This window comes from Myxine glutinosa, chromosome 3 (assembly GCF_964187855.1).
Source record: "Myxine glutinosa chromosome 3, kmMyxGlut1.1, whole genome shotgun sequence".
Taxonomy (NCBI): domain Eukaryota; kingdom Metazoa; phylum Chordata; class Myxini; order Myxiniformes; family Myxinidae; genus Myxine; species Myxine glutinosa.
In genome coordinates this window covers 158,305,725-158,318,900 of record NC_136263.1, presented here as the reverse complement: position 1 = coordinate 158,318,900, position 13,176 = coordinate 158,305,725, and the positions used below count along the sequence as shown (strand labels likewise).

At 45.6% G+C, this 13,176-nt stretch overlaps 1 protein-coding gene across 2 annotated transcripts in view; it reads right to left on the bottom strand.

The window, feature by feature from the left end:
- LOC137423099 (venom phosphodiesterase CdcPDE) overlaps positions 1-13,176 on the bottom strand; it is a 134,212-nt gene that overhangs the window by 78,061 nt on the left and 42,975 nt on the right. For both annotated transcript variants that reach the window (XM_068109908.2, XM_068109909.2), the window contains exons 4-6: positions 12,981-13,106; positions 10,556-10,616; positions 6,754-6,851 (exon numbers count right to left, since the gene is read on the bottom strand). In XM_068109908.2, the coding sequence (XP_067966009.1) occupies positions 6,754-6,851; positions 10,556-10,616; positions 12,981-13,106 (285 nt within the window). The remainder of the gene's footprint in view (positions 1-6,753; positions 6,852-10,555; positions 10,617-12,980; positions 13,107-13,176) is intronic.

Below are 13,176 nucleotides of genomic sequence, written 5' to 3'. Positions count from 1 at the left end.
GCGAATAAAGAGGTTGATGCAAGCGTTTTTGCGGCGAACGAGCTTTGCCTTGTCACTGTCATATGACAGCCAAATGTCTTGCACCTCTTGTGCTATATCTGGTTGAAGAGAAGCCACGACAGATGCAAATTTTGCCTCTTGTTTCAGATGAGAAACTGTGCATCAACTTGAGTGAACCATATGATGCGGTCATTTGCCCAAAATGGAGGTAGCTTCAAGCTACCAGCTGTGACAGGAGGTGCGACGAAAGGATGACGTTCATTTGACATGAAGAACCACCTTTAGAGGCCATGTTCCCCGCAGTGCGGGGTTGGCCTTTTTCGGGCACCGTGGTCCCCTTTTTGAAGCAATGTTTTATGGCCAGATGCCCTTCCTGCCGCCAACCTTGTTAGTCGCCTCTTGCGACACACAGGGAATTACCAGTGAACCGGTACTCAATTTGCCGACCTCAGAACGATGACAGGCTGGGTCAACCCCCCTGGCGTTAATTCAGCGATCGACCGGGATTCAAACCCAGGATCCCAAGCCGGCACCCTAACCGCTAAGCCAACACCAGGCTTTCATTTGACATGATGGGATATGTATTATGAATCACTCATGTCCAATCACGTCCGATCAGAATCACGTCAGGGTCACCAATTGAATTGTAGTGATGGTTCCTTTAATTGTGCTCAGTGTGATGGTGGTGCTTAAACCACAACAAAATAAATCTCGCTCACATTTAAAATGCAACGACGTGTGTAAATGGAGTCTGGTTGATGATTACTCATTATTTCATCTCTCCCGCGATAGGTGAAGAAGAAAGGGTTTATTGGTGTCGAAGATGCCGTTGCGTTAAGATGGTGTCGAAGATGACAAGCAGAAGAGGAGATTCGTTCGGCGTCGTCACAGCTGTTCAGCCAAACAGATGAAATCCACTTCGCTCAATGGTCTTGATGATGTAGAATAAAACTCACTGTGGAATATTGACATGTTGAGTGACTCGTGAATGAAAATGAAGGTCTTGCAAGGAAAAGTACACATCGATCTCCAAACGTGTGATCACACGAGCTCTCCGTGTATGTCCACCTTGCAGTGTCCGCCACGTTGATTGGTTCTCTGGAAGGATGCCACTGATTGGATAAGTGTTCACACGTTTGCTCTTTTACAAATATTAGCAAAATGTAAAGAAAAATTAATGAGTCACTGCACCCTTCATTATTTTGTTGATACCCGAAGGGAGTGCGAGACTATAACAACGCCCCTGTTGTCTGTCTAAGTGCCCACGCCTATATATTTTCGCTTTAAAATTGTTTCTTTGCAACCGCTTGTGCAACCACTTACTTTAAACATAGGAGAGACTCCGCATGGATAATATTTTTTTTAGCTAACTCTGATGTAATAGGTGACATGGTATGGCAGCCATATTTGATTGAAGAGAAAATATTGGACGTCATATTCTCTGAAACTGCTCAATGAAAAAAATTGAAACTTGGCATATGTCATCAAATGCCCATTATGTATATAGGATGATAACGTTGTCATCATCAGTGAAGTGGTATTCCAGCCACAATTTGGTTGAATCGATCGTTATCCAAAAAATCTGTAACATAATGTATCTGCTCTTTGACCAGATGTGAGTGAAGAATTACATTTATGACGTTCATAACCCATGCTAAGTAACGATGTGACATAATAGGGTGCATGCATGATACAGGTATATAGGCCTTAACAGCAGTGGGCCATATAATAGTGGTGTGTTCAGTTATCAATGCTATTTTCGTTCAGAATGAATGCACCACACGAGACTATGCTCTCTACGTATGTCGTTCTCGTTACACCAAGCAACTACTGTGTATCGTACTCCTCCTAAAGCTCTTCAATCTTATTATTTAAACTCCTGGGGAATACTTTATTGCTAACTCTGATGTCATAGGTCACATGGCAGCCATATTGTATTAACTTGTACACCATTTAACTATTTAAACTTGTACACCATTGGCACATATATATGTATATATATATATATATATATATATACCAGTCACTATGCGATTTCATACCATCAGTGGTGAACTGGCAGTGACGTCATTACTTGCACTCATTGAAAGCTGGAGAACTGAACATATATTTGGATATATATTGTCGCGATCCCGTCTGTGGAATGTATCCCAGCACGGAATACGGACGTAAATGTCCGGGCTTCAAGTAATCCACGTAGTGAACCAAAAGAGACGCAATAAACACAATTGTGTTTTAATCGGCCTTCTAGGGGTAAGGCACGATTATTTATTGGCTCGATCACAAAAACCATGAAAGGTAACAAAAGGGAATATGCTGCACAAGCCGGCAGGAACTGTCGGCAACAGACGCTCCAACAGGACGCAGGTAAGATCACTCGCGGCTCCAATCGACGGGCTCCGGGACTCGGAGGATACCAGGATGGAATACCGCACAAGGCCGCCAGGAACGGTCGGCCAGTAGCTCCAACACGAAGCCGGGAATCACTCGTTCTCTTCTGGAGTTACTCGCTCGTAAAATACAGAACGGTATTCGACCAGCCCAACTCGGCTGTCCGGAGGCTTCAAGGAAAACCCTTTTTGATATTTCCCACTCGGAGCCTTCGAGCCGTGTGCGTCGCATAAGATGGCGACCGCGCTCTCTGACCCTCCACCAATCGCGTGAGGCTCAAAGGAGGTCACGTCACGCGGTGGGCGGGGCACCAAATCTGGGTGAGAACAGGTGGTTTCACCGGGGTTTCTCACAGTCCTCCCCCCCTAAGTAAAAACCCCGTCGAATAGACGGCGTTTTTAAAACCAGTATTTGTAGTAGGTGCAAATCACATGGCAAGATGATGGCGGTAATCGCTAACAGGCAATTAACGCAATTAACAATTATTAACACTTATTAACAACAATAACGCAACAACGCAACAATACAACGCAACGCAATAGCGCAACAATAACGCAATTATTAACGCACAGGCAATTAACAGGCATTACAATGAACCAGTTTGGTTTTTTTTTTTTTCACACACAAATTTTAACACCATACACCACATTAATATCTACCCTACAAGAGTTACACTTCACACAAAGCACAATAGAGAGGCAAGGGGGCCAAACTCAAGTTGGGGGAAGCGTTGACAGGAAGGAAACGGGCCGAGACCTAGAGCGGCGGGTACTCCTCCGGTGTCGAGAACAACAGTCATATGCGTAATGACCCCTTTCACCGCACTGGTAACATCGATCGTTCGGGTCGAAAGGCCTGCGGACCAAAGGGCGTCTGAAACGAGGCCGCCGCGACATGCCATTCGACATCTCGACGCACACACGCGATCCGCAAATTAACCTTCCATCAAGGGCTCTGACCGAATCTTCAGCATCTCGTGGCTCTTCAAACTCAACAACTGCAAATCCAGGTGGGTTTCGAGCAACCCATACGTTGCGGAGTGGTCCGTAATGTTCGAAGACCCTCCCTAGCTCGGCTTTCGCTGCTCCATTGCCCAGGTTTCCCACATATACCTTAGCATTAGCGTTCCTGCTGAATCGCGACATGGCGGGAGCGGTCCCTGAGGAGCACGGCACCTGAGGGTGGCTTGACGGGAGGCTCGGGTGGACTTCAGCTGACGCAACGTCACCGTCGGGAACTGGAGTCGAGGCGCTAGGCTCCTCGGGCCAGAGTGAAGATATGTCTGACTCCGCCACTCTCTCCGCCTGTTTACTCTGGGATCTAGTGACCCCCCCACAGGTCAGAGTCAATGACTCCTCCCTGGCCATGGCATCATTGCCAATCAGCAAGGAGACCCCGGGTATCGGGTAGTAGGGTACCACCACACAGGTCACTGGACCCTTAAAAATGTCACTCCGGACCTCGAGGAGGGCAAGGGGATACCGGCCAATAACCCGGTCAATGCCCCGAAGGAGGGTATACTCGCCGGTATAACGCATCTGAGAGGCCGGAACTACCCCCGCCCGGAGAACACACCGTGTCGCCCCAGTATCCCGAAGGTATTGGGCCTCAAACTTCAGCATCGAATCAGGGCCACCCACTAAGGCTGTCCCTGAATAATCCTGGTACAGTGGATGAATGGAATTAGCCTCGGTGGCAGTGACCTCGGTCACCGATGCCACCGTCGTGTGCGAGGGCCCGGCGGATGAGCTCCACTGATCTCCCTCCGACTTAACAGGAGGGTTGCCTCGGTAGGCCGGACTAGCGGGATTAGAGAAGCAGCGGTTTTCACCGTGCCCCACGCGTTTGCAGAAATCGCACCAGGGCCCTGCCCTGGTCTGCGGCTCGCGACCGCCACCAGTGGAGGGCATCGGAGAACCCCTCCCCTCGATCCAGCCGCCGGGCAGACGGGGGGCGGTCTTGATCGCAGACTCCTCCGTCTTACGACGCGGCTGCGTGACTTGCAGCATTTTGCACGCCAAAACATGTTTATCAATAAGGTTGACGCAGTCTGCCAAGGAAACAGTGTCTTTGTCGACAAGAAACAATGCTAAGTCAGGCGGAAGCTGTTGATCGATACGGTAACGCACCAGGAGTTCCGCAACCGCTTGAGGTAACTCAACCTTGCTCCCCTTGAACCATCTCTGCAGCTGTTCCAACAAGGCCCGCGAATGTTCCTCATAGGTTTGACTGGACTCACGAGTCCAGCTGAAAAAATTTCTCCTATAAATACATGTGGACACCGCATAGGCGTTCAAAATCTCGGCCTTCAATGCCCTGTATTTGTTTGCGTCCTCGGTTGCCATCCTCGCATATACCTCCCTCGCCTTCTCAGATAGATGGCTCACAAGATGGCCGACCCACAAGCTCTCATCAATGCCACCGGCAGCCAACAACTTCTCCGCCATCTCCAGATACGCTTCTGGCTTCGTGTCTCCCGTCCAGTCCGGCAAACGAACATGAACAGTTTCCGGGACTCTTGCAGCAGACCCCTCTGCCCGCAGTCGTTCAGTCAACATTCGCAACTCATGCTCTCTGACGCGTTCAGCTTCTGCTGCCGCATGCTCTCTCTCTGCTGCCGCACGCTCTCCCTCTGCTGCTGCCGCACGCTCTCTCTCTGCTGCCGCATGCTCTCTCTCTGCTGCCGCACGCTCTCCCTCTGCTGCTGCACGCTCTCTCTCTGCTGCTGCCGCACGCTCTGCCTCTGCCCTGTCATTCTCCCTGTTATACATGTCAAGTTGTTGAACCGGAGTCAGCCCGGTCCAGAAGGGCGAACGCATGCATTTAGTCATGATGGGATCGCTTCCTAACATCTCGGGTTGAGTGACCGGGTCAAGGCTGCTTGCGTCGCTCACCTCGCCACCCACGTGACTGTCAACATGATCAGGTTGAACTCTCACTTCCCTGGTCGACATAGCTTGGCTACGAGTTATCATACGACCAGGCACAAAACACAACCTCAAACACAACGCTCAAACACAACGCTCTGTTGGGGAAATACGACACAACTACGCAATATCACCCGCACATCAAATTGCCAATGAGAAAAATACCACGTACAAATACTCACGTTTTTTTTTTTTTTTTTTTCGGTTGTTTGGAGGGATCCGAGGCTATTCGCTTATTCTTTGTCGGTTGTTTGGAGGGATCCGAGGCTATTCACTTCTCTGCCCAAGACAGCGTCCTACGGCGAGAAAGTTCCTCCAAGACGGCGTCCGCTGGTGAGAAGGCGATGAACAGATGCCAGAAGATGTCGTCCACTGCAGAATTCCCGTCTCAATCGAATGGCTCTTACTTGAATGATCCTAGGACGAGCAACCCATTTGTCGCGATCCCGTCTGTGGAATGTATCCCAGCACGGAATACGGACGTAAATGTCCGGGCTTCAAGTAATCCACGTAGTGAACCAAAAGAGACGCAATAAACACAATTGTGTTTTAATCGGCCTTCTAGGGGTAAGGCACGATTATTTATTGGCTCGATCACAAAAACCATGAAAGGTAACAAAAGGGAATATGCTGCACAAGCCGGCAGGAACTGTCGGCAACAGACGCTCCAACAGGACGCAGGTAAGATCACTCGCGGCTCCAATCGACGGGCTCCGGGACTCGGAGGATACCAGGATGGAATACCGCACAAGGCCGCCAGGAACGGTCGGCCAGTAGCTCCAACACGAAGCCGGGAATCACTCGTTCTCTTCTGGAGTTACTCGCTCGTAAAATACAGAACGGTATTCGACCAGCCCAACTCGGCTGTCCGGAGGCTTCAAGGAAAACCCTTTTTGATATTTCCCACTCGGAGCCTTCGAGCCGTGTGCGTCGCATAAGATGGCGACCGCGCTCTCTGACCCTCCACCAATCGCGTGAGGCTCAAAGGAGGTCACGTCACGCGGTGGGCGGGGCACCAAATCTGGGTGAGAACAGGTGGTTTCACCGGGGTTTCTCACAATATATATATATATATATATATATATATATATATATATATATATATATATATATATATATATATATATATATAAAATGTTTTCCCCTCTGTAACAACGTTTTTTCTGCTTGACCCCACCAACCATACCATCAGCAGCAGCAGTTCTCCCACTTACAGCATTTCCAGCCTCTTCTAGCCAAAAAGAAATGCCATGCATACTTTCTTCCAAAAATTGTTCGTTCACATTTAAGTGGACAGGAGTATATTATTTTAAAAAAACAAAGAAACACACATTCCCTGTGATGCTGAAGTTAGCAAACAATCAAAAGTCAATGAACAAGCTATCATTATAGTATTGTGTTGAAGTGTTTCCAGTGATGTGAATATCTGACATACGCAGTTTATTCAGGTGTGGTATGAGGCTGTACCACGTTTTCATATATTCTGCACGAAAACCATCCAGAGAAATTAAGATCAATGGTTGCTGATCAAACCTGCAAGACAATGAGAACATTTCTGAATTTAGTATCAAGGATTCAAAATGATCACGACGAATTAACATTTCATTAAATTTAGTGAAAAGCTGTGAGCAGTAACTTTAGATTCACAAATGTGGGAAAATTGCATGCCCAGACCAAGAATCGAACCCAGGTCCTCTGGTGAACCACACAAGTGCTCTGCCATCTGAGCTATCTGTGTGGCCTGGACTGAGTATGCAGTTTTCCCACAATATGATTGCCACTCTATTTCCGTCGATGCTTCCGGGGCACTCGCTGCCAACCATAGGAGCACCAACGGCCTGAACACGAGAGGACCTTCCTCCAATTGGGGGACAAATCCATGTCCTCTATCATAGACACCACTGGGGACGTAGTGATGCAATTACATTAATGAACAGGATTATAAATAATTAAATTGATACATGTGGGAAAATGACACACCCAGACCAGGAAGCAAACCCAGGCTCTGGTATGGTTCACCAGAGGACCTGGGTTCCATTCCTGGTCTGGGTGTTTAATTTTCCACTATGGGTATGCGCTCTACTGAGCACCCTTCTAGTTGGTGATGTAATCTTGCCATTGGATGTGAAGGATTCATTGCAAAGGTTTTAGATTGAAGGCACTAATGCGGGCATTTATGGTCAGTCTGGTTCTTGGTTTCAGAGTCGCAGGCAAAGATCGATGTTATCAGTGTGCTATAGAGTCTGACCTTAAATTCTGTGTTGATTGGTGTTGTTCAGATAATGGAAAGTGATGCCAATGCGGACTGTTTGATGGCAAAGTGAGTGTCTCCTTAGTCCTGGCATGTAATTGCCTGATGAGGAAATGCAAGAACCAAGATTTTCAGTCTTTGACTGTGTCCACAGAGCAGCCAATATATTGATTGGAGAAGGAAGGTTTTCTTGCCCTCGATATTTGATATTTGTCTTCTTCCAGTTGACTAGTAGGCTCAGCATAGATAAGTAGTGGTTTAAATCCTGGAGTGTAGGCGAGACAAGCATAACAACTGCCTGTGCAAGAAGGACCACATCATCTACAAAGTCCATTAATGTGCAAGTGTAGTTTGGATGAAGATGAACCCCATAGTCATGGTCACCTGCCTGGAAGGCAGGTCACCTACCATTATTGGAAGGAATAATGCTTGATCTAGATCTTCCTGGCATAAACCTCCATCAAACATGAATGCATTTGAAAGCTCAGTCTTCACACAAAAACAGCTTTCCGTATTGTCATGGAGTATTTAGATGAGGTTGATTATCTTTGTGGGGACTTAACATGCTGGAAGCAGGAGCCAGAGAATAAACAGTCCCCTTAATTGTGCAGCCACTGTAATTCTCTCGATATGAAGGTCAGCTGCTGTTGACATCATCGATTGAATATTCCATGTCGTGATTTTGGGTTGGATATCATTATCGCAGGTCAAGAGCCTTTCCATCTAGAAAATCCGTTATAATCTGTCCATCTTACTATAATTCACCAAATGTCCGTCTGTCCGTTCAAAGGTACCGCAAAAATGGCTCAACCGATCTCAACGATATTTTGGGTGGGTATTCCTGGGACCCCTAGGAGTAAAATAGGCTATATTGTTTTTCCAAGTTTTCCAAGTTTTCCAATTTTCCAATTTTCCAGTTTTTCCAAACACGATGGAATAATATTTACCGATATGAACAGTGATGTGGCTTTTATTGAAATTCTACTAATACTGTTTAGATTTTGATGATAATTATGATCCTGCCGCGAATACGGAAGTGGACAGATGACGGAAATGCGCGGGTTTGATAATATCCATATACAACCGTCATTCAATCGTAATGTTAAATCGTTAAACGTTAATTGTGTTAATTGTTTTGTTAAAGTATCAATTGATGATTGGAATTGAGTGAATACAATTACGATTTTGAATTCGTAATTGTATTCACCCAACCGTACGGAACTTCACATCAGGATTTAAATATTTGTTTGTGTCACGAATGTTGTTAAAAGTTAATTTTTTTATATTAATGGTATTTCATTTGTGATTGGAGTTATGCTGTTTGGAATGAAAAAAGAGATATCGCGGTCAAGTGAAGGACGAAATGCCATGACGGTTTCTACTTTCTAAACGTGAATTCGTGGATCGCCATATGCAGATTCGCCATTGACTGGGTATGGAACAAACGTACCCGTTTGTTTGCCAACGGGTATGTTTTTCATTGAAGTCCTTCATGAACTTGCTGTCCATGTCTGACGTGCGACTGAAGGTGCTACAGGAATGTGGAATTTATTGGTTTCATGCTTTAGCATTCGCCGTTTCTGTATTGTCTGTTTGCTTCTGGCCTCCCACCTGTGCGTAGCATGAGGACCTCACTAGTTAATATAATTTTCTAATTCTTTAGGAAAAGGTTTAGCATGGTTGGATCTATAAGCCCACATAAGCATATAATCAACTGGTTGGGCTGCCACCTTTCCATCTGTTTCCACCTTTTCCTGTATGTCGAACCATCTTTCAGAGCCTGTTCTATCCCAACCTTCCCGCCAGAGCTTTATGCATTCATCGCACCACCATCTTATTTGATCCTCCATCCTTACCTGCAATTATTACCAGTATTAACCAACCTTAACCAAACCCTCTTACTTACATGTTGCATTATTCCCCTCCCTCCTTTCTCTTCTTTTCTCCCCTTCGTTCATTGTCTTGCTTTTCATGCCCAACTTTTGCCTGCTGCCCCACTGTTAGTAACTTAGTCTATAGTATAGAGTAAGTTAATGACTCTATACCCCTATACCCCTATACTCTATATCCCTATACATAGACTCTATACCCCTTGCAAACTGACTCTTCCATGAGCTTCCATCTGGGTAAAAATAATTACCAAAAATATTCATAATTAACAGTGATAGGTACCGAAATGCAAGCTTTTGTGTGCATGTACTTTTGAGGTTGAGGAAGGTGGGGGCAAGGAAGGGTTGGGCAAGATGCACCTCTCATTCTCCACCACATATCTTCTTGCTATGTTTAAATGATCAGTATCCTGAACCTGTGAGCCGAGGGTTGTTGTTGTTATTGTATAGCCCAGGACATTTCTCTCAAAAAAGCCCACGGTACGGAGACAGCCAATTGATCTTCCAGAAGCAACCCAGATATCCCCCACGTCCAGAATGGTGTACCCCTGTATTTATAAAGTCAGGGCCACAACAAAATTAGAGAGAGAGAGAGAGAGAGAGTTAGACAGAGACAGAGACAAGAGGGAAAGGGCCGGTCCATGGGAATCGATCGGCTCTCTGACCGTTACCACGCTGCCCTGATGAATCTGGGCAGCAGGGAAAAATGGGAAAGATTTGGTCCCCGACTTGCGTTAAAGAGGTACCACCACCGCAGAGAGGCGTCCCTGATAGCTGTGGGCCAGAGTGTTGTGGTTGATGGTAAAGGAGGAAATTTCAATGAAAAAAATGTTCTGTCAGTGTACTGAACAGCTTGACCAAGGAGGATATACGAAAGGGACAAGTGATGAATATTTCCTGCTGGGGAATCCTATTCCACTTTACTCTTTTTCTTGTGTATATTCAGCATTTCTAGCGTCTGTGAAATTATGATGAAAGAAAAACACCTTTACAAAACATTGTTACAATGCATTCATAATGTATCCTGATAGTGGTGATATATTGAGAAAACTGTGTCAAACGTCAATATATTCTCCAGTAAGTGTTTTTTTTTTTACCCATTTGGACATTCAGCAGCTTCGATGATTTCACATTCTTCATCAACCCATGAGCTTTTGGCTGTCGGGCATACAAAGACAAAAAATAGACATGAATCATGCAGAGGTCATGTCAATCATATGTCACCTGAGAAAAGGGAAGGGTCATCAGTTTTTAGCCAAAAACAAGTTCAGAAGGTAATATATAGTAAATACCTAAATTTATATGACAGACAGCAAACATCACTCCCGTAGACAAGTAGGGTTCAAAAACAAATCCACTCAATTACAGGCCAGAAAGTCACTGCTGATGACATAGTATCTCTAGTGATGTCAAGTTTTCCCATTCACAAACGGTCTGATTGTTCAACTTCAGGTTGGATTCCGTCCTGGTGACTCAAACATGGACATGCTGCTACTCCTCCTCTGTAAGCAATCGTTTGAGGTCCAAAATATCAATGAGGAGATTAGGACCGTCTCCCTGGACAAATATTGTCAAGCTCTCGGCTTCCCCTCCACTCAGGCAGCCAACACGCTGCTATCAACAGAACCCTCTCAACACGCTGCTATCAATAGAACCCTCTCAACACGTTGCTATCAACAGAACCTTCTCCACTCTTCCTCCTGTGGATGCTGGAGTGCTCCAAGGCAGATTTGGTCCAATCTTGCTCTCATATGGATAAACGACGTCTCCACTGTTCGAAAAAAACACTTATTAGTTTTGTAGATGACTCCACATTGTGTCATACTGTGCACCATCTCAGTCATAGGCAGATGGCAACTGCATCAAACACTACTGATTTGGAAATGATTAATGCTAGCCTGGTAAATAAAACAAGTCTATTCCTGTACAAAAAAAGGAGATCTCATCGAGCCACCCTGCCGCTTCAGATGGATAGTCAAAATAACACACCTATATATTTCCATGATCAGCCATTGGAAGAGGTTCAGTATCTGGAACTTCTAAACCTCACCATATGTCATGACCCTTCTTGGGCCACCAATAGAGCCTTGACTTTGTATATACATTTATTTTTTCCATAAGCCAGGATGACTCCACATCTCAACTCTTTTGTTACTTGCTTCTCCCGGATGAGGAATCAGGTTAAAAAGGCTGTCATCCCATTATTCACTCCAGTTTTCAAGAAGGTAGTGCACCACCTTTTCATGCAATCCTCCATCCTCACCCACAATCGTTATTACTCCCATTAACCCTTTCTAACCAAACCTTCTTTTTTGCAGGTTACTACATTTCCTTCTCTCCACGTTTCCTGTTCCTCAATTCCCTTGTTTATTCCACCACCTTGTTTACACCATAAACCTCTGAATAATGGTTGCAGATGTCCAAAATGAAATATAGTTCTGTAGTTCCGTTAAGTCTTGGCCGACTTCTGGTGACATTCATTTTTCTCTAAATATTCCTATCCTGCACTGCTTCCAGAAGCAAAACACTTTTCTCTTCCTCAGTAGCCATTTGCGTGCTTCCAAACCGGGGAGACTCATCATCCAGCACCAGAGCTTTATCTCTTAGATTTCTGATCAAGATTGTTTTCTTGTCATGTACAGAAGTTACCTTCATCCAGGTAGTTTAAATACAGTACTGGACATGTGATCCTAGCCATTGTACTCAATGTTCTGCCTAGCGTCACGGCCATGCACCCATTACTGTCAATATGTGCCAGCTGCCTGCATGGCCACCCCCATCCACCACCTGCTCCCATGATGGCTTCACCTAACTCTGTTCGGGAGGCCAAAATGGGGTAGTACACCTTGCCCACGTTTGGCCAATGAGTTAATGACAGCAAAGGCCACCTCCTCCAAAAATATTCCTGCCTTTATGGCATTAAATTCTTAGCCTTTGGTTTCAAAACCTGAACAGCACCTGAACAGCAAGGCAGCGGCGGAATTGGATTCAGATATCTTATTCTAGATGGGCTGCCCTCCAATGGTAACGAGTCCCATCTGCCAGATTCAAATGGTTTTAAGACACCATTGATTTGCCTTCACCTCTACACCGATCAGTGAAACCACCAGCCATGAGAAGGCCGATGCGAGGCCAGAATGCCAGAGGCTGTTTGAGACGCTGAGCCATTGGAGTATCTTATTGTCAATGTCACTCCACCGCATAACAGTCCATGGGGGTAAAAATGAAATATATACATTAATTAAGGTGAAAGGAATAGCGAAAGGGCAAAAGACGGAGGAAATGAAGGGAAGATGGAGAGGAGATGGAAGAAATAAGACGTAAAAGGTGGTGGAGAGAAGTAGGGAAGAAAAAGGGAAGGAGACGGGAGGAAATTTGTACAGGAAAAATGATGGAAAAGGCAGGGAGGAGCAGCACAGATTCTGCCATTTTTCATACAATTATCAAGGTTGTTCCAAGTGTAAGGAAGCTTCATATCCAGCCCAACACAATATCCTGACAAAAGTGTTAATCCAGATGTACCTTGGCATGCTGGCAAGTAGTTTGTGCAGCAGTCACCATTCTTCTGGCAGTCATCGGAGCAGTGGCAGTTACTGACAGGGAGACGCTGTTCCCCACAGCGGATGTTTGTGCATTCCCATGTGGTTTCTGATGGTGTCAGAAAATTGCATAAAATGTTCTAAAGACAATTCTTACAAATAAACGGTGTACAGAGGAC